The sequence below is a fragment of the Diplotaxodon limnothrissa genome, linkage group LG10 (assembly GCF_057381915.1).
Source record: "Diplotaxodon limnothrissa isolate DT_005_m linkage group LG10, D_limnothrissa_male_GT1.1, whole genome shotgun sequence".
NCBI lineage: Eukaryota > Metazoa > Chordata > Actinopteri > Cichliformes > Cichlidae > Diplotaxodon > Diplotaxodon limnothrissa.
Genome location: NC_140605.1, coordinates 3,473,941 through 3,496,008, shown reverse-complemented (window position 1 = coordinate 3,496,008; position 22,068 = coordinate 3,473,941). Strand labels below are relative to the sequence as shown.

At 41.3% G+C, this 22,068-nt stretch overlaps 1 protein-coding gene across 1 annotated transcript; it reads left to right on the top strand.

Annotated features, from left to right (window-relative positions):
• The first annotated feature begins 5,610 nt into the window (after window positions 1-5,610).
• samsn1b (SAM domain, SH3 domain and nuclear localisation signals 1b) lies at window positions 5,611-20,059 on the top strand. The gene is made up of 15 exons (XM_085363317.1): window positions 5,611-5,634; window positions 6,716-6,850; window positions 7,013-7,056; window positions 7,146-7,186; window positions 7,303-7,383; window positions 7,703-7,779; window positions 11,545-11,662; window positions 11,743-12,131; window positions 16,568-16,645; window positions 16,772-16,897; window positions 18,273-18,405; window positions 18,652-18,803; window positions 19,102-19,290; window positions 19,398-19,548; window positions 19,869-20,059. Exons 1-15 carry the CDS (start codon window positions 5,611-5,613, stop codon window positions 20,057-20,059), a joined length of 1,929 nt encoding a protein of 642 aa, XP_085219443.1.
• Window positions 20,060-22,068: the final 2,009 nt, after the last annotated feature.

Sequence of the window (22,068 nt, the reverse complement as noted above, 5' to 3'; positions counted from 1 at the left end):
TTTTTAGAAAAGTAAAAGTAGTAGTGTTGTAGAAAAAAAATACATATTCCTGGCTGGTTGATACAGTCCTGTGAAAAACAAAGTGTATCCCAATGATTCAGTAACACGTAAAACCACCTTTACCAGCAACTTGGAGTAATCCCTTTCTGTATGACTTTATCTATTCATATTAATTTTTTTCTATGTTATTTTCAGGCATTCGTTTATTTACAGCTCTCTTAAGATCCTGCCACAGCATTTTAATTGGATTGAGGTCTGCACTGGGCCAGTGCGACACCTTCTTTCTTTTCTTTTTTTATAGATTCGGTCCTCTGCTTGGGATAATTGTCCCAAACATGAGCCAGTTTGGCTTTAGCTGTCAGACAGATGGCCTTACATTTGACTCTAAAATATTTTGGTATGAAGAGGAATTCATGGTGACTGCAAGATGCCCAGGTCCTGTGTGTCATGTGAGGGCTGTGTGCAGGCAGGAGTGGTAGAAAGGAGGACCCAATGTGCAGACTAGGGATGGGTATCGTTTAGGTTTTATCCGATACCGCTGCCAAATCGGTACTTTTGAAACGGTGCCGGTGCTCAAACGGTGCTTAAACCGGTGCTTAAAGAATGGAGAACACAAAATTGGTCCAAAAACCTCTCATGTTCAGCTGTTTTTTGTAAAAATATAACAATGTTAGCCTTTTCTGCAGCTATGGGGCATATATGGCATCACTCTTGGCTGGAAGCAGTGCTTAAACAATGGAAAAAACACAAACTTTGTCCTAAACCTCTCATGTTTAACTGTTTTCCACTTTTTCTTTGGTCATTTTAGCCTTTTTGGCCAGGGTGAAGGGAGCATCTGCCATCAAACAAGAAGACAGCCGCATGTAGCTATGATGATGTTTGCTAGTTCACCTTACATGCATTAATGTAATAACGTGGTTAGCCTACTCAACGTAAATTAGCTACTCACGCAGAGAAGAACGGCTGCTGCTGCTGCATCATCATCCGTCATCATTTCTGCTACACTGGCAGGGCTAGGGGCCAGGACTCTCCTCTTCGTGTTTTTGGGGGATGTTGCATAACAGCCAACCCACCCGCAGTAGATGTGCTCGGTGTGAGGTCTCGCAGCAAGCTATCAAATACGGCGCATTTCTGGGCTTTTAAAAAAACGCTATGCGTCGCCAGGTGTTTCATCGGATTCTTGGTGTTACCTCCTTTGACAGTATCACAGTATCAGCTTAAAGCACTTGTTGCTGCTGAGTTTGCATATTTTGCTGTGAAGTACAGCCAGACTTTTGACCGCTTCGCCTTGGACATTTTTAATCTGTAGCTCTGCTCTAACTGAACGTACGTACCTGGCCCCGCCTACTATCCTCGGAAACGTAAAATGATTGGCTAGAATCTAAAGTGTATCACAGCTCAGGAAAAAAAAGCACCGAAATAAAGCACCGAAATGTGCGCTGCTTTTCGGTCTGGTTACTACCGTTTATGTCAGATGGCACCGGACACCGGTACCCATCCCTAGTGCAGACACTTGGAGGCAAAAACATGAACTGAAAACAACTTTAATGCTGAACTCAAATATAACCAAACTGAGAATACAAATAAACTTACACAGGCAGACAGAACACACAGCATAGGATGAGGGTAGATCGCAACACGGACAGAGGAAAACACAGGGCTTCAATACACAGAGGGAGCAGTCAGGGAATGAGAGACAGGAGGGAAACAAATGGGACAAATCAGGCCTAACAAGACAAGGGAGGCAAAACCAGATACTTTAACATAGGACACAGACTTTCAAAGTAAAACAGGAAACAGAACACAGAGACGCGGACTTGACAAGGGGATACAGCAGACAGGGGAGACAGAGCAACTAAGGAACACAGACAGAAACCAGAAGGCAGAAAAGAAACCAAAAGACTAGAAATGATAAATAATGGCCAAATCAAAGTTCAACAATAATGACAACTCGAAACTCTGGGGCGACGACCCAGGTTTCCTAACTCTGTGGCTACAAGAACACATTATTATTCCTTTACCGTTATGTTTAATACTGTATATGAGGTGTTTTTTGTTGTTGTTGTTGTTGTTGTTGATTTTTTTTGCCAAATATCCCTCTGTACTTTATGGCCAAACATCTCCACTTTGGTCTGTCCAAAGAACACTGTTCAGAAGACAAATCAAACTTTGCACACCTTAGATATGTAATTAGTTTTACATAGGCCTGTATAGAGTCCTGTGAAAAGTGTCTTTTTCACTTGCCTGTATATGACTGTAAATATGCATCAGCACTGTTGTTTAAGGTGGCACTGTTTTGCGTGAGGCCATTCCTACAGATTTATATCTCCAAGGTCCAGGCAGTAAACACACTCTATACTGGAACAACTCTGTATTCAAACATGCTGCCAGACTGTAGTCTCTCCATCAGTCTCCATTTCTGATTGCTGCCAGCTTGCCCTGCTCCACTCTGTTATGCTGCACTTCTTCAGCATCAGCATCTCTCTCAAACTTCTGCCTTCACATTCTATCTCTGCACACACTTGCCTTTCCCAGTTCTCAGTCATCAGCCAAGTCATCACGTGTGGTTTCCTCTTGTCTGCTGGCAATCCACAGCCCTTTCAGTAGAAATCAATAATAAATCAGTTAGGTCTTTCTCCTCTGTGACGGTGTTTTCATGCACCTGGGTTCACCTGTTTGTGTGTGTAGGTGTAATCCAGGCCTGATGTGTCTGTCTATTCCATTTCTTCCAAATGTATTAAGAAAGTGAAAAAAAAAATCTTTAATGAACCCTCACTTATATTCCGTATCATAGCTCAATTATCTGGAAAATGACTTAGTCTAGTGTCTAATTTGTGAAGACAGCAGTACCTTTGATTTATCACATACTTGTGTAATATGCTTTGCAGCTATTTAATTTGCAGTGAACAGCATTAGGCCTGTTTGGGTTTTATTGAAGTCCAAGCTGTTTTATTATAGACCGATTTCATTCAGTGACACTGTGAGAAAGAAGAAGAGCTGCAGTGATATTTGTCAGTTTTGGGGGTCTTTGAAAAAAAAGAACTGTTAGCTGAGAGCAGTGAGCGAGTGCCCACCAGATGATAGATTAGCAAAAGAAGACTGAGTGTTTTTTGATATTCAGAGGGGAAGTAGTGCATTTTCCACCAGCCTGGTAAGAAACACCACTTTCACTAATATTTCTTTTCACCACGTCACCAGGTGATGGCACAGACAGAAAGACAAACTGCAAAAGTTATACTAATACTGTTAGTTAAGGACATACAATGAAACAACAAAGTACAAAAGTAACCCGGGAAAAGAAATAAAATAATTTTAAAAAACAATCAAAATTTAAAAATCACTTTAGTGACAGGAAGCAAATGCAAGAGGAAAGAAAAGTGTCAAAGTCTGTGACCCCGTGATTTCAGTTGGTTTTGATCTCTTATGTTATATTTTGAAGATAATGTGGAGTTTGGGATTATTATTCATTGAATTTAAATTTAGTCTGTTTCACCCAGGCCTTCTGTGCTAGTTGTTATGTATTTCTCATCCGCTCGTTTTATGTTGTCAAGCCTGTGTTGTCATGTCTACGTCTCTCCATGTTTCCTGTTTTATTTTGAAAGTCTTGTGCTTCTTTGTTCAAGTTTTACTCCCATCATTTGTTTCATTTGTTTCAGCTGTTTCCCAACGTGTTTCCACTTCCCCTGTGTGTATTGAGTCTGTGTGTTTCATTCAGTCTTAGGCTACGTTCACACTGCAGGTCTTAATGCTCAATTCCGATTTTTTGATCAAATCCGATTTTTTTGTCTGCTCGTTCACACTACAAATAAAATGCGACAGCAAACGCGCTCTAGTGTGAACGCTCAAAGCGGCCGCATGCGCAAAAGAAGACGTCACACACGACACGCTCTGTTTAGACCCAGAGCAAACAGTATTGTTTGACTGATGGCCTTAATATAAAGACTTCGGACTTCATGTTTCCCAATTTTTGCTTTAAGTTATTTTGTTATTTACATAATAATGTAGATAACCTAATAATGATCCTTATTGCTGTTTTAGAGGAGCGGTGCTTCAAAGGATAGCTGCAGATTTTTGCCAGAATCTGCAGATTATACAGTACAAATAAAATGTTCACATTCTCCAACGTTGTCTTCCCAACAGTTTCACTGACATCTACACTGGATGGCCAGGAAGCGTTCACGATGTCTTCTCGGGCGCTTCTCCGGCGCTGATAATTGGCGTCTGTCTTGTGTCAGTGACGTAAAAGACGGATTTAATGCGACTTGACCATCAAACAGCAGTCGCTTTCTAAAACATCGGATATGTATCGGATTCAGTACCACATACGAAAGTGACCCAGATCGGATTTGAAAATATTGGATTTGTGCCGTTCACACTGTCACACCATGATCGGATAGATGGGTCGCAAAGGGTCAAAAAAATCGGATTTGATGCGCTTTCGCCTGCAGTGTGAACGTAGCCATTGTCAGGCTGTCTGTGTTCTTCCCTTCATATCATGTCAAGTTTCAGGTAATTCATGATTCTGTTCAGGTCATGTTCATGTTTATTCTCATAGTTTCCCGCATGCACCTGTTATGAATCATGTTCATGTTTTTGTCACAGTTATCATAGTTGAGTTTTTCCAGTTTAGGTTCTAGTTTAGTTGTCGCCCCGCTCGCCTTTGCTTTGTTTATGTACTCTTGTTATCAGCCACAACAAACGGCTCACTTTTTGTTCTAGTCACGTTTCACGCCCTGTTTTTGGTCTGCATTTGAGTCTAGTATTCTCTCCACAAAGAATCAGCTCCTGCTGATTGTGACAAAAAGCAAAGCTGTTGTTTGGTTTTACCAAAATCTGCTGTATTTATTTGCTTATTTATGTATTGTTACATAAGCAGCATATTAAAAATCTCTGATGGACAAATGACAACAAACTGGACTGAAATTTCACAGACACACACAGCTCCCAGTATTGCACATGTGCGCTTCCATAAAAAATGCCATATTTCTGATGTCTATGAGAGTAAGTAGTTTCTCATTGTCTAATAAACAGAGTACAATAAAATCAAAATAAAATTGTAGCTGCGTACTTGAGTAACACAAGGTTAAAGTATTACCTAAGTGATTATCATCTGTGTAAAGCATGCTTGACTTCAGCATGTGTGCAGACATAAAGACACATTTGATAATGCGATAAATCCTGATATTCTCCCTGAATTACATCCAAAACACTTTTTAACTGAGTAAAAAAGGTCACTGGAAGTTTAACCTCACTCAGCGATTACATAATCTCCATGAAGTCATTATCATAATCATTTTAGACACGAGCAAAACAAAGGCAGCCTGTGTGGTTTATTGTCTTCTTGCTATAGGTGTCCTGATGCTTTCTGAGGCCAGCGTTGGACAGCAACGGCTCACTGCATCTATTGGATTAGGTGAGGGATTTGACTCTAGGAATAGGCCACAGGCTGGAGACAGCACAGGGGCTGCGTGAGCCTTTGCATCACGGGGGTGTGGTAGGGTGCTTGTGTGGGTTTGAGATGGAGGATGGCGCGTGAAAGTGCGCTTACGTGACCCGGAGGCTAAGCCTGTCTCCACTTGGTTTCGTTGTCTTCGACCCAGACCATCAGCCATGAACCTGTTCTGCTTCACACTGGTAAGATTCATCTTTTGAACTGCTCTAAACTTGAGGTTAGCCTGTGAGGAGACACTTAAAGGAACTGGTGAACAGAGGAAAGTCATGGTACTCTTATGGGAGACACTGCTGATGTTATTATTGTTGACAGGTCTCTCTGCGGGATGAGACAATACAGCAAACAACTTTCCTCCAAGATTCGTTCCGATTTCTTTGATGCAGTCTTTTTCTTCTTTACTATCCTTCTATTTCCTGCATTTTGTGCATTTTGTTGGATAAATGATTCCATTATTACAACAGCGTTAGAGAATTGATTATCATATCAACAGATGAGCTTATAGTTGGTCTTGATGTTTCATATAAAATAAATATTAATATTAAGGAGCAGGGAAATCATCATGTGTCAAATTTTATTTGTTGTTGGAAGTGAGACCTTCATGAGTGGGAACATTATATGGTGTAGCTGATCTCACACACCGAGGGGGCAGTAACTCTATCTGTAGATGACTTTTTTCAAATGTTGTATTATCTTATTATAATGAAGGATTAGTGCGTATATGTCTGCATATATCCTATTGTTGCCTTAACAGGTGGGTCAGTCTGAACTAAACAGACATCAGCACACAGGGAGCAGCTGTTTGATTTTCCAATATAATATTTTCATTTCATCATCTCTCTGGGAATGTAATGTCGTGTTCCCCATTTATTTATTTTTATTTTTTAAGTGAGCCCGTACATAACTTAACGGCCACCAACATTTGTATCCACGACTGAATTTTGTTTGAATTAATACGAGTGGTTTTTGCATAGCCTGTAGCAAAAAGAGGAAGCCCCGTGCTAACCTGCGTACACAAAAAAGGTTCAAATCCCGCCTGGGGCCTGTATTCTCTCTCTCTGGGTTTCCAGTTTCCTCCTACAATCCAAAGACAATGACTGAGACAGGTTAACTGGTGATTCTAAACTGACTGTGAGTGGGAATGGTTGTCTGTCTCTATTTGTTAGCCTTGTGACTGATTATGAACTTGTCCTGATTATTATTAAAGTTCTTAGGTGGGTCAAATACTACAGTACTTAACAACATGCGTGCTGGCTTTCTGTTTAGGAGGGCTCCACAGAAAGCATGTATGAACCAGCAAACAACCAAAAGCTCAAGGAAGTCCTGCCCAAGTACCACTGCAGTCCTGTTCTTCTGAGGCGCAATGCTGACTGGGGCGGCTCAGATCCTTCAATTACTTCCGTAAGTCTGCTGCCTCTGAGCTTTTATAGACGTAATCAAATACTCAAACGTTCACTGTTACATTTAACTTATAAACACACAATGCAAAACACATGGAATAAGTGTGTTCACAATTTTTGTGCACATTTGCTTACTAAAAGTTGTGTTCTTTGTTTTACCAAGAACCGACCCCTGGGAAAGATGAAGTTTAAAAGAGAGAGCAAAAGGTGAGTTTTACATATATTTTTATTATCATCTTGAGTTTATCTCAATTTTCAATTTCATTCAGGCAATAATTATTTACTTGTGATTTTAGATCATGCGTGCCAAAATCAGCCTTGGACAATGAAATGTTAGGTTGGTGCAAAAGGATCACGTCTCAGATGTTCACATTTCTATTTCTAATCGTAGCTGTACCTTTCTATACGGCTACAATGTGACAGCTTCTTCCCTCTCCACCCCGTGTGTTGCAGAAACAGACATTCATCATACCTGCTGGTTGTCATGTGGTGACAAGAAGGACTTGTTTCATCAAATGAAAGTCCAAGAAAAAGGTACCAAAAAAGAAAAAAAAATATGTATATATGTGTGTGTGTGTGTGTGTGTGTGTGTGTGTGTGTGCACATCGCCTAAAACATAGCACTTAGCAGAAACCAGAAGTCCAGTGAGGTTTACCAAACAGCTGATGCATTACAGGAGAATTTACCACTGGCAGCAATGGCTGGGGTAAAATAGCAAAGTAAGGAGAATCAGCTCCTCTTCGATATGTATGATGAAAAGCAATTTGTTAAACTGCATTACTCACTTGATTGTTGGACTTCATACAAATTAAGGTGAATAAATTATTATGCAATATGTGGATTGATCCTGCAGAGATGTGTGACAGCAGCAAACTGACAACAGAAGACAAAGTGAAGGATGTGAGGTCTGACAGGACACAGACTACTCAGGTACAACCACATCACTTTACAGCACATTTATGATGAGTATAAGACAAAAGCCATGAAAACACAACTCTGTAGTCTCTCTATAATGATTACATTTTGAAATGGAGCCAGAGCACACAGGGCAGTACGTTGTATAATAGGGACTCTCACACTCGTCTTCTGATAAGGAGGCAATCACTTTAGCACCACAAATGATAGTTATTTGCAAAGCCGTGCAGATGGCAGAGTTAAAGGTCTCGTAATCCTGTACCCACATGGATGCGAGTGCCAGACAGGCTTACAAATACCTGGCATTCCTGGATGTTTGTGCACTTGCCATGTGTGCATGTGAGCAAAACGACTGTGCATGTTTATCCTTGCTCACGATCCACGCTCTGCTTATGTAACCAAGGAAAAAGGGGGATTCGATAAAAACAGTGTCAAGTACCAATAAAGATATAAGAATATAATACATCTGTCAGATAATAATTAAATTATAACAAAAGATACGCTTCGTAGGTTCGGATGGAGGTAAGAACTCAACATCTCAAAAAAATCTCTGAGAGGTCAAATGTATGTCAACCAAATCAGATACAGAGTCCACTGTAATCTGCTCTGTAATCTTTAATCTCCTTTATAAGGACCTTTTATATCTTCCCCGAGGTCTTTAGAACACCTGAATTTGATACCGTTTACCGCATTTCATGCCAGCTGCTGATAAAGTAGTGGAGCATGGAACATTGCTAACATCACAGAAAAAACAAATACACAATGAGGCAGCATATGCATCAAAAGAGACCTGTGTACACCACGGCTACACTTTTTTAATGATATAACTGGAACGTAGGCAGGAAATGCTCGGATCTTTTACTTTAGCAGTTGTTCCAGTGGTTACCAACCTATGGAGTTTTTGTCCCTTCAGTGCTTTAAGTGACTGTAACTGCAACATGACAAAGTAGTCTTTAGATTTAATTAATCCAGAAGATTGTAACACCTTATAATAAAGATCCCCACCTATGAGCACGTACCTGGTGACAGAAGGAAGGAAACACTCCCTTTGAACAGGAAGAAACCTCCGGCAGAACCAGGCTCAGGCAGATGACCCCCAACCAGTCATCTTTATAAACCAGTTGTAAATTTACAATATCATCCAAATAATACCTTACATTTTGTGTAATTAGTACCAGTAAAAAATATACACATATTTATAACGGTTATTAAAGAGTGTCACCCCGAGGTTTAATGGGACAAAGTCTAATCGATCGTGGCTCAAGAGTTGGGAGTTCGCCTCGTAATCGGAAGGTTGCCGGTTCGAGCCCCGGCTTGGACAGTCTCGGTCGTTGTGTCCTTGGGCAAGACACTTCACCCGTTGCCTACTGGTGGTGGTCAGAGGGCCCGGTGGCGCCAGTGTCCGGCAGCCTCGCCTCTGTCAGTGCGCCCCAGGGTGGCTGTGGCTACAATGTAGCTGCCATCACCAGTGTGTGAATGTGTGTGTGAATGGGTGGATGACTGGATATGTAAAGCGCTTTGGGGTCCTTAGGGACTAGTAAAGCGCTATATAAATACAGGCCATTTACCATTTAATGAATGAGCCTCAGTTAGATCTCACTTTCACATAAGCAGTAGCGAGTCAAAATATCACATTTTGCAAAAATTGAAAACCTGGAAACGGGACATGCAGTTGGTGCAGTCACACCTGCACACTAGTCTGACCAGCTCTGACTGTTTTTTCCTTGTTTTGGGCAGATGTGAGGAAGCAGCAGTTTGGCTGTGGTATAAAATGAGCATACCAAGATCACTGGAATGATCTCAAGCCCTGTAGTTGTTTGTGGGAATGAGATGTAGCCTCAAACTGAATGTCAGGTGTACCAGCAATTCAATGCAAAAAAGGTGCTTTAACACAGATGTCGCTTTCATTTGGAGGAACAGTAGTGGTTTATGGTACAGTAGGTTTCTAGACATATTCCACGATGCAGCTGGTAGTGTTTCTACAAACTAGAAACACTACCAGCCACGCTGTCATGTCTTATAATCATAGTGCTGGGGAACAGCTGAGAAAATCCTGAGGCTGTCAGGAAAGCCAGGCAGGTGGGACCCATTGATCCAGTGTAGAGATATGATATATATTACCTATATGTGCTATAAATATAGTTGACTAAACTGTATATAGTGGATTCAAATCAAAGCTGTACTGAAACAAATTACAATGTGGGCCACAGATTTTAATCTTCTTAGTATGATTCGAAAATTAACATGAATAGGTTCGGCAGCAGTCGTTTAGCATGAAGTAAATCATTGTTAAACATCCATCCATCCATCCATCCATCCATCCATCCATCCATCCATCTTCATCCGCTTTATCCGGGGCCGGGTCACGGGGGCAGCAGCCTAAGCAAAGAGGCCCAGACCTCCCTCTCCCCAGCCACCTCCTCCAGCTTATCCGGGGGAATACCAAGGCGTTCCCAGGCCAGCCGAGAGATATAATCTCTCCAGCGTGTCCTGGGTCTGCCCCGGGGCCTCCTCCCGGTGGGACATGCCTGGAACACCTCACCCAGGAGGCACCCAGGGGGCATCCTTGTCAGATGCCCGAACCACCTCAGCTGGCTCCTTTCGATGTGGAGCAGCAGCTGCTCTACTCTGAGCCCCTCCCGGATGGCCGAACTTCTCACCCTATCTCTAAGGGAGAGGCCAGCCACCCTTCGGAGGAAGCTCATTTCTGCCGCTTGTATCCGCGATCTCATTCTTTCGGTCACTACCCACAGCTCGTGGCCATAGGTGAGGGTAGGGACGTAGATCGACCGGTAAATTGAGAGCTTCGCTTTTACACTCAGCTCCCTCTTCACCACGACGGACCGGTGCAGCGTCCGCATTACTGCAGCTGCAGCCCCAATCCGTCTGTCGATCTCCGGCTCCCTTCTCCCATCACTCACGAACAAGACCCCGAGATACTTGAACTCCTCCACTTGGGGCAGGAACTCATCCCCGACCCGGAGTGGGCACTCCACCCTTTTCCGGCTGAGAACCATGGCCTCAGATTTGGAGGTGCTGATCCTCATTCCCGCTGCTTCACACTCGGCTGCGAACCGCTCCAGTGCGAGCTGGAGGCCCTCACCCGATGAAGCCAACAGAACCACATCGTCTGCAAAAATCAGAGATGAGATTCTGAGGCCACCAAAGCGAAAGCCCTCCGCCACTTGGCTGCACCTAGAAATCCTGTCCATAAAAATTATGAACAGAACCGGAGACAAAGGGCAGCCCTGGCGGAGCCCATCACCCACCGGGAACGAGTCCGACTTATTGCCGGCAATGCGAACCAAGCTCTTGCAACGGTTATATAGGGATCGAATGGCCCGTAGCAATGGGCCAGACACCCCATATTCCCGCAACACCTCCCACAGGACACCCCGAGGGACACGGTCGAATGCCTTCTCCAAGTCCACAAAACACATGTAGACTGGTTGGGCAAACTCCCATGCACCCTCAAGTATCCTGGAGAGGATAAAGAGCTGGTCCAGTGTTCCGCGACCAGGACGAAAACCGCATTGTTCCTCCTGTATCCGAGGTTCGACTAACGGACGAACTCTCCTTTCCAGCACCCTGGCATAGACTTTATGTTAAACATAGAAAGTATTATACTTTACTGGCAGTAAGGTGGAAGACCTCATAAAACTAAAAACCCTATTACTCTAGTATTTAGTGTTGTTCTATCTGTTCTGGAGACATGGTTGGTGTTGAATATTTGTACACTGCACTGAATGTATGCATTTGTTTTTATTTGCTTTAATCTAGGAGAGTAAGACATCAGCTGATGCATCGGAATCAATAAAAACTACAGCAAGACTAAGGAAATTACAAAATTTTGTGCAAGCAAGAAGTGGAAAGGGAAAGAGCACATCTAAGAGTAACGGTGAGCTACTCGTGAGGATGCTTTCCAGTTTTTCAATGAATCTGTTTATAATACATGCAATATCTGGTGATCTCATGTAGCAGATGCAGAAATTGTGAGCAACAACAACTCAGTCCTAACCTGCATCGGCCGGAGGAGGAAGACTGAGAGGAGGCTCTCCAAAACTGCTCCGCTGCCACAGCAGCTGTTACAGCAACACGCCAGGAATCTCCATAAAGATCCAGAGGAGGATGAAGCTTGGAGCACGAGGGTTGGAAATTACCTGTGGAGCCCTTTTGACTATCCACAGACTTTCTTCTCTCAGACTTGCTACCAACCTCGACATGGACTTTGTGAGCTGCCACAGACCACAGAATGGGATCGTTTTGAGACCCTCGTACACTGGACAGAGCTGGATAGAAAACAGTCGGGTCTGTCTCCTCCCCAAATGATCCGCTCCATCACAGATTTGCATCTCTACCAAAACACTGTAAGTTATAACCTTGTCATTATTACCATCCATCAGTGAAGCTTCTAAGCAAATGAGAGAAAACAAAGCTGTAAATCAGGAACTAACAACATTTGATTGGGAGTATCTGTGATATGGGCCAGGATATTACGGCTTGTAGTCAAATGCCATGTCCTAAATTATATACTATCATATCCAGACCATAATTTACACAATGAACATCAACTTGCATTTAATAAGACTTGAAACTTGACCAAAAGCTCTTTAGGAAAGTCTAGAGTAATTTATCCAATTCAATGCAACACTTTAGAAGGTCGGCTTATTTACCTCCTGGCAACTCGTTAGCTGAGAACATTGGTGCATCATTAACTTTATTAATAATTTGTAATAATTGTTACCGTAATTGTCGGGCTATAAGCCGCTACTTTTTGCACAAGCTTTGAACCCTGCGGCTTTTAGTCAGGTGCGGCTTTTCTATGGATTTTCCATGATTTTTGTGATATCGTAAGACGATTTGTTTTGTTTGTTCCGCTGTTGTACGGCACTACGTTGCCTGGCGGAAGGATCGGGGTTCAAGAGTGGTATGTTAGTCACATGTCCGTCCGCCAGGCAACGTAGTGCCGTACGAAGTAGCGCGAAAAACAAACTTCAAAGTAGCGCTACGCATTCAGCAGGAGGCGTGGATGACGAGCGGCGATAAACTTGCGAAAAGCAAGTTATGCCCAACTCCACCGGTGGATTCTGACAGCGTGGAAAAGTGCGAAAACATCCACGATCACCAACGGATTTTGAAGGGCTGGACTGCTGCATGATGGAGAGGAGGACACCGCCACGGCCCTTCTGAGGGTGTTCGACTCTGACACTGACAACGAGGATTTCTTTGGTTTTGAAAGTGACAACGAAGGAGAGAAGCGGAGAGTGGATGACGAAGCCATCCTGAGCCTGTTCGTTTCCGACATTGGAGAAGAGGACTTTGGTGGTTTTAGTGCGCAGGAAGAAGAGAAAGATGGTGAATGACTGACTTTTCTTCTTGTTAAAGCCGTGTCACTGCACCTGAGCCTAAAAGGTAGTCCGAATCTATTTTTCTGGTGTGCTGTAGGTTACTGTTATGTACTACATGTGCAAATATGTACCCATAACTTGTTTTTCAAAATATTAATAAAAGGGGTGTGTCTCCAAACAGCCATCTCTTTCCTGACAATTCCCTTTGTGCATATTCTCTTACATATGATAAGTCAACATTGAAACACCTGCGGCTTTTAGTCAGGTGCGGCTAATGTATGTACAAAACAGGATTTTCCCCTGATTTTAGCTTGTGCGGCTAATATTCAGGTGCGCTTTGTAGTCCGGGAAATACGGTAACTTAAAGCATAATGTTTTTTTTTTTTAAATTAAATCCATAAAAATAACAACAAGTTGTGTTTTAAAGTCCTTATACCAGATTATTTGGGAGCATATGGTATAATAAAGCAGTTTCCCTGTTCCATTACTTTATGCTAAACTAACTAGTAGCTTACAGTGGTACAAGTATTTACCAGACTGGCAGAATTTTTTTTATCAAATGTAATTTTCCCCAAATGATTATGAATTTAAATCTCTTTTTCTTTTTTATATTTTTGGAAACCCCCCAAATCCCCATAATTGTGATGTCCTTACCTGGATGATTGAGCATGCATCAAGATACACTGATGGAGTTATGTCTTCCTGTCAGCCAATGAAGCTTTCTGTTTGAATGAGCAAACCAATCCAAGATACCTACTTCCTCCTCCCAGCTCTCCTAAGTATCATTATTCTGTGCTTTGCAGGGCTCGCCATCTGTGTTGCCAACTTAGCGACTTTGTCGCTATATTTAGCGAGTTTTCAGACCCCTTAGCGACTTTTTTTCTAAAGAAAGTCGCTAAAAAAAGACATGAAAGCTCGTATCGCTTTTACTCTCAACAAGCAGCGGGTGCTGTAACGCAGTCAGTTCTTCTTTTACTCTTATGCTGTTTTGTGGATCACAAGGTTTAAAACTACTTATAAACACACACACAAAGTAACTCCACCAGAGTGTCTATTTCGGGTCACTTGCCGGTCCAAGCCCAGGTAAAGGAGCAGGGTTGGAATTGTGACATTAAAAAAAACAATAATTGCTAAAAGAAATTTAATTTGTAGTTCTAAATAAACTCTAAATGCATTTAGGACGTTTTTTACTCACTTTATGTCTCTTCCACGATGTTATTTCTCTCTCCAAAAACAAAGGTTACAATTAGATTAGCATGATCAATTATGCAAATTAGGCGATGATGTCATTTGGCAACTTCTAGCGACTTTTAGGACAACCAATAGCGATTTTCCTTACTGAGGAGTTGGCAACACTGCTCACCGTTCTAAATGTGCTTCAGGGCTCTTTTGGGAACATTTAAGCTAACTGAACTGTAACTGAAATTAGCGCTTAGCGCTTGTGTTTCATCATTGTTTTAATGAAATCAGGAGGTTTTTAAGTACTGGTTTTAATTTCCAGCCTCAGTTATCATTAATGTTTCGTTAGCTCTTCAAAACATCATAATCATAATTTTTTAAAATAAATCAATAATGGACTGTTTCTATGAAGGGATTCCACACAGTGTTGAAAGTGGCTGGTTCAGAATGTAATGTTTACACATTTAGGCTACGTCCACACGTACCCGGGTATTTTTGAAAACGCAGATTTTTCTATGCGTTTGCACCTTTCGTCCACACGTAAACGGCGTTTTTGGTCACTGAAAACTGAGATTTTTAAAAACTCCAGCCAGGGTGGATATTTTTGAAAACTCCGTTTTTGCATTTACGTGTGGATGAGAAAAACGCAGAAAACGCAGCGTCAAAGGTGTGCGCCTTTTTTGACGTCACACTGTGCGCCATGTTATTGTTTCGGTGAAATGAATTTCTACAATACTGTTACTGTTAATTCTACTCTCTGCAGTGTTTAAATGCTTACATATACACACAGTTACTGTCCCTCCACACATACGACTCGGTTCTGCTTCTATGCCCCAGCTTTGTTTACTTTTTCCCACCGAGGCTTCTAAACTTCTGATTGGCCAACATTTCTGCACGGTTAGGAATATATCGCCACCTGCTGCTTTGGCATGTTCCTAGCAGTGTTTTCCTTCATTTCTGCCTTTATGTGTGGACGGGATTATTTTTTAAAACGAAAACAGAAAATCTCAGTTTTCAAAAATACCCGTGTACGTGTGGACATAGCCTAAGTTTGTAATCAGGAAAAAGCTGCACTGCATTGTGGGTAGGGTAGATTTGCCATTTGACTCCCACTGAAGCCTAAACCTGCAAATCTTGCTGCTATTTTGATTTCCACAATTCATTTTTGTTGTTGTTAATGTGCATGTTGTGATTGATGTGATAGTAGCATTACATACAATTTTATCAGTAGTGTACACTGAAACGCTTAATTTCACAATATCAAAGTAATATTATCACTCTGCAGTTTATACAGTCTGTTGTCATTTAAGTAAACCTAATCTATTCTAATACTGCAACATATTAGCCTGTGCTCGTTTTAGACATCGACTGTGTAGACTTAATTTGTCCGTATAATTTGGCAACTTAGTGGAGTTTTTTGAACAGCTTCAACTTGCATCCAGACTTACAAACACTCTCAGATATCTTTCAGTTCCCTCTGTGCCAACACCAAAAATCTATAATGGTAAATGACACATTCATTGAAGACTCGAGATCGTGATGCAATCAAGTAACTAGTAATGAATTATTTTTAAAGTCTACCACACAGCACCTCAGGCTGTGACAGTAACCACAAATCTTGTTCAGTGGCTTCAGCCTACATTTAAATTATCAAGTGGTTCTTTAGAATTGAGTTAGAGTGACTCTCGAGACTACAGCAATATAATTTTGCCAATGTGGCCAAATTACTGACTGAAATCAGACTCAACATCATACATCAGAGCACATAGTTCAGAGAGCAGTACTGATGAAGCAGCAGGACGGTCAGGAGAGGCAGATATTTACTTTTCAGAAACATCTGCCTTATTATACTTGTTTCCTGTATGTGGTATTAAGAGGTGCTTATCCAACCACTCAGTGCATGACAGCGAGGGCTCAGTTTACGTCCTTGTTGGGAAATTAGCCAACACACACTGTAACAGATTTCTGAGAGCAGCACCGAATTACTGCTAACCTGATGCTAATGGGCAACCTGTATAAGAAAGGATGCTTTGCTTCATGCTTCACCAGCTTCAGTGACACTTTAGAAAATATATGCAGCTGATCAAAAATAAGCACATGTAATTAATAACTTGTAAAATGTATATTTAAGAAACTCCAACCACAACAAAAATAGCATTTCTGCAAGCTGTGTAGCTTCCAGGGTTTAGCCTAATTCAGAACACAGGTTTTATATTGTTGGTGTTCATGTTGCCCACCAGAAAACACACATTTTAATCTGTCTTTTATTCAAACAGTTGACCAGATTTGAGAGATTTGAAGCCTTAAGACAGCACTCGCCTTTAATGAAACCACAGGATAATGAAAGTTGTCTGGTAAGAGAGCCCAGCCTCCTCGTCCTGCCAGCTCGTTCGTCTACGGATTCAAACTTTCTTTCTTAAATGTTTATTTTCAGGAGCTGTGTTGGATCCTTCTGTTTACAGTGTGCTTTGTTATTCAAGCGAACGCGGGAGCAGAACGGTGAGCTGACCACATCAAGAGTGTGGAGGACAGAGCTGGAACATCTATCTCAGAGTGACAGGAAACACATCGAGGCCTCACCAGAGGGAACACAAACTATCATCTCTGTAAGTCATGCATCTGCAAATGTTGTGTTAATGCAGAAATTTGTTCATGGCTTCATGTAATGAAATAACAAACAATAGTAGGAGAGGGACCAAAATGATCTAGTTATCCAGGCTCAGCTGTGAAACACATCTTCACACTCCAATATGAAAATAATTTTTCTGTTTAAATGCATTAAATGACATCCTATCATCAGCTAGCATTACTAACATTTTCAGCTCAGTATGATTGGACAATGCTGGGCCAGGTTAGCCTTCTGAGGGAACTTAAATTCTTGTTAGCGCCCCAGAATTTTTCTTTGCATTGATCATAGACACACGATGAATGCATAGTGATCAGTACTTATAGGTAGTTTCTTTAGGATTACCTTCACAGCACTTATTTAACTGACCAAAACTCAGAACAGTGTGAAAGAGAATTGTAGATTTGCACATGTTGGGAGCCAGATACTTATAAGATGTATATTTGGAGGTGTAAAGATGAGGCTTTGTCCCCACTGTCAAGCATTATGCTGTGTTTGGCTGCCAGTAGTACAGGTATAATGCACAAAGTAAATGAAATAATAAAGGACAAGGAGTACCTCAAAATTTTTCAACTTCACCACAAATTGCAGCTACATGGTTGAAACTTGACACAACTGGGTTTTCTAACAGACAGTGATCCCAAACTCACATCAGAACTGGTTAAAGGCTAAAGTTAAGCTTCTGCAATGACTTTCCCCAAGCCCCGACCACAACCTCAAATATCCAGCCAAATTATTTCAGACGCTTGTTGATGGCTACCAAAAGCATCTGGTGGAACTTGCTAAAGGTTACTAACTGACTATTAGTGGGGTTGTATGGATATGTATTTTTGACCATGTGTATTAAGATAAAATCCCCCAAAATGTACACTTGTGTACCCAATTCTTGTTGTTTTTTTAATCATTTTGACATGTATGCAGTACAACCATTGCACCCTGTAAAAAGTGCAGTTTAAAGAAATCACTTAAAGATGATGTGCAGTATACAGTTTAGCCAAACTCATTTAGATTTCAGACTAAGAGAAGCAGGATGTTAAAAGCTGAGCACAGGAAGTTGGGGATTAAGCTCACCGCACAGCTCCTGGACTTCTGCTATAAAAAGCAAAGCAGTGTTTGCAGGATTAGGTATTTTGCTTGCCAGAGGAGCTGACGTGTCTGGGATACTGAGCTGTTCAGTCACATGAGGAATCAAACACAGCAGCCTAGGGCCCTGACTCAGCTTTCTGCTTGGTTAGCTTTGTCTTTTATTTATCCTAAAATTCCTGTGGCACAAAATCGACAGAGAACATGACAGAGAACCAAAAGCATATACTGCATTGGAGATAACAACACGAATGAATGTTTTTACTGTGCAGAGCAGAGACATGCAGAAAGGTGAAGCAGAGAAGACGGATGCTGACCATGGGAGACCAATTACTAAAGCGCACCATAGGTCCAGTATCTCTCTGGAAAGCCTCTACAGCTTCAACAGCAGACAAAGCTCCTCAAGTAAGCACCTCTGGGCACAGACCCAAGCACATCCTTCACACCACAACCCAATGAATTATGCAATCCTTGTGTTCTGAGTATCCTATTACCCCTCTTCTGATGCACTAATTTGTCCAGCTACACTGACCGCTGACATATCAAAAACAGAATCCCCATCTCACACTTGTGCTGCTGTGTTACTGAAATGTGGATGAGCATTTTAATTCTGCTGCCCTTTGCTGAAGCCTCTTGTGTTCTGTTTCCCAGGTGGAGTCACCAGTGGGTCAGACTATTCCAGTAACAGAAACAGTCTGAAGCTAGAGGACGATCTGCTATGCACAAGACAGTTTTGTGGCAGAGCCAGAGTCCATACAGAGTATGTGCCAAGTCCATACGACACCGAGTCCCTCAAACTCAAGGTAAACAAGTACGGCAAGCAAATGGAAAATTATTATATTACTATATTATCTTTGATATTTGTGGATTTAAGTTATGACTGATATTCAGATGCTAATTTTAGGGCAATCTCTGCTGGATTTTGAGCCATGCTGGCTACAGTTTTATCACCTTGGTCCTTTCTGAAATATCTCAACAATGATTGGCCCAAAACGTGTACTTGCTCCCTTATCTTTGAGATTAAAGTTTGAATCTTTATCAATGTTCTATACGTACTATTATCTATTAAGAAATGTAATAAAATGGAATGATTTTACTCAGGTGGGAGATGTCATTGACATCATAACCAAGCCTTCCATGGGAATATGGACAGGCATGCTGAATGGGAGAATAGGAAATTTCAAGTTCATCTACGTGGACATACTGAGGACGGAGAACTTGGAAACACAAATCCACAGAGTGAGACACAAATCAACTGTCCAGGAAGTGCTGAAGCGTCTCAGTCTTGAGGTATTTTGCTCTTATTTGAACTGATTTCAGTGGTAACCCAACCATCCTTCCAACAGGAAGCTGTTCCTTCAGCTTTCTTCTGAACGGTACCATTTTTTCTTTTTCAGGAATATTACACATGTTTGCAGCTGGGTGGTTACCAAACTGTAGACGACTTGATGAGGCTGAGGGAGAATCATCTGATGGAGCTGAATGTGACTGATCCAGAGCACAGGCAGCGTCTGCTCGCTGCTGTCAACTCCCTGCAGCAACTGCGCTGTGAGTAATGAACCCCAGACAAGGTCATTGAAGGACAGATGTGCTATAATAGAACCACAAAGAAATATGCTGGGATGTTTGGATCCAGAAAGGAAAAAGAACAAGACACATTAATCCTTTCCTAGACGAGACTGGAAAGGTACCAAAGTTAAAGAGATTAAAGACAACAGGTCTTTGAGTAGTAGCTCTAAGAATAAAGGAGACAGATAACCTGTTCGATCCTAATTCACAGAAATAAAAGTGACTGAATGATTACCGACTGCTCGTCAATTGAGCTCTGCAGCAGTACGTGTGACCAAGCAGTCTTCTCTACTTTGCAGCTGATTGTCAGTTGGAGAATGAAGCTGATCAAAAGGCCGAGAGCTCCACTGAGAACATGAAGGCAGATGTGAGTAACTGCCCCAGAGACTCTGGCTGCCCCATGCCATCTGACAGCCCTGACAGCATCACAGAGGAAGCAGACCTTCATTTTCTCTCTGACCATGCTTTACCAGCCAACGTGACGGCTTAATAAGAGAAAACTATTCCTTGACATGCTTGTTTTATTTCTTCTGTTGCTGTTGACTTGTTTTTCCCACAGCTGTGAAACATGGAAACATACAATAAAAGGCACACTCTGACCCAATACCTCCGCTATGTGTTGGCTTGATTTCTAAAGTAAGACATTTTATAAACCATTTAATTTTTTTCACCATAGTTACCATTTTTATGGAAATGACTCAGAATCAGAGAGAAACACTCCATGAAATGTGCAAATGGCAAAAACGAACAAACTGAGCGGCTATTGGTCTGTGAATCAAGGTAAACAACTATGTGAAATTTAGCCTGGTAAGTGTATATATGCATGTAAAATGTGCCTTCCTCCTATACTGGTAACTCTAACCAGTAGGCAGCAGAAAACAAATCCAGAATTATCACACGATATTAACGTAATGACTATCATATAAAAATAAAAGTTGCAGTCAAGCACCCAAAACACACAAATGGAAGTTTGTTGTCTCACTCAAGAAGAATCCACAAAACAGATCATTTTTCAAGAATTTCTCACTTTTATTGAACAGTCAACTCACCTGTAGCTAAATCTGTAGTTGTCACTTCAACATTTTGCCCTATTATAAAACTAAGATGAAAATATTCTAACAAAAAGGCAGCCATGTGAAAGTTATAATACTTGATACGTCTAGAAAAAAAACCAATCATGGCGTAACAGAAGAGGCAGAGGCAGATTGGATTAGCAAGGAAACAGGTTTCCACATGTGCCTTATTCTGTCTGTCACACAAGGATAAAATATACAATTTCAAATAAGTCAGAGTCCTCTCAGAGGGGGAATTACAATAGAAACATGTAAAGACCACTCTCCAGTCTGTGTCCTCTTATAAAACCAGAGTAAGGTAAGTGTCGTGGAACAATCCAGCTGTACAGCTTTATAAGTATGAGTGAGACTAATCAGGGATTTTTTTTTTCAAATCTTTTCTTTTTTTTAAAAACCAATTTTGACATAACTGGCTAAAATGAAACAAATAAATAAAATAAGAATTCCTTTCTAACTCCATACCATAATGTTTTGAGAGCTTTTGCCCATTAATTAACCCCACAGGCACATATCAGCCAATGATAAACTCGTGTTCTATTTTAACTTTTGTAAACAGATTTTAAATACCGTATTTTCTGCACAATAAGGCGCACTTAAAATCCTTTAATTTTCACAAAAATCCACAGTGATCTGGTGCACCTTATGTATGAATTCTGGTTGTGCTTACTAACCCTCGAACTGATTTTATGTGCTGCACAGCGCTCAAAAATCTGTCAAAAAATGTTTTAGTACGACTTTGCTAAACTACGAAGCCGCACCGCTTGATGGATTGTTGGAACATTACGGCTACCGTAGTCAGGAGCCTCGCGGAGTAATCTGGGTCCTAAACTCCGTCCATTTCAGGTCTCAAAGTCAAATGATCACTGAGAGTTAAAAACTGTCTAAATTCTTTCATCTTTAATAAAATGATCAGCGTTGCTGCTTTACCAGGTGTAACAATTAAGTTTAACATCCAGGCAGTTAGCTTGCTAGTTTCCACCTAAACATGATATAGCATGATCTGACTGAGAGATTTCTGAAAATTAAACGTACAGCTCTGCTATCACTTCCAACATAAATGAAGACAGAAAACTAAACAGCAGTGACGTTTGTAGGGTTACTGACGTTGGGCTAGCTTGTTTAACGAATCAATGGTACGGAAGTGGAGGAAGCAAGAAGAATGAGTAAAGTTTGACTTATCTGACTGTTTTGTTTCGCTTAATGCGCCTTATAATCCGGTGCGCCGTATGGTCCGAAAAATACGGTAATTTAAGCCAAACAAATATCTTCTTAGAACATAAATGTTAATGGCTAACCATATCAGAAGAATTTGGCTGAAACTGGTAATAGTACATAGAACAACTGAGAAAACCCCCAAATACATGATATTAAAACACTCCCAAGTTTGTCATCATGGAGAAATCACTACCCAGTGGACAATTATGAT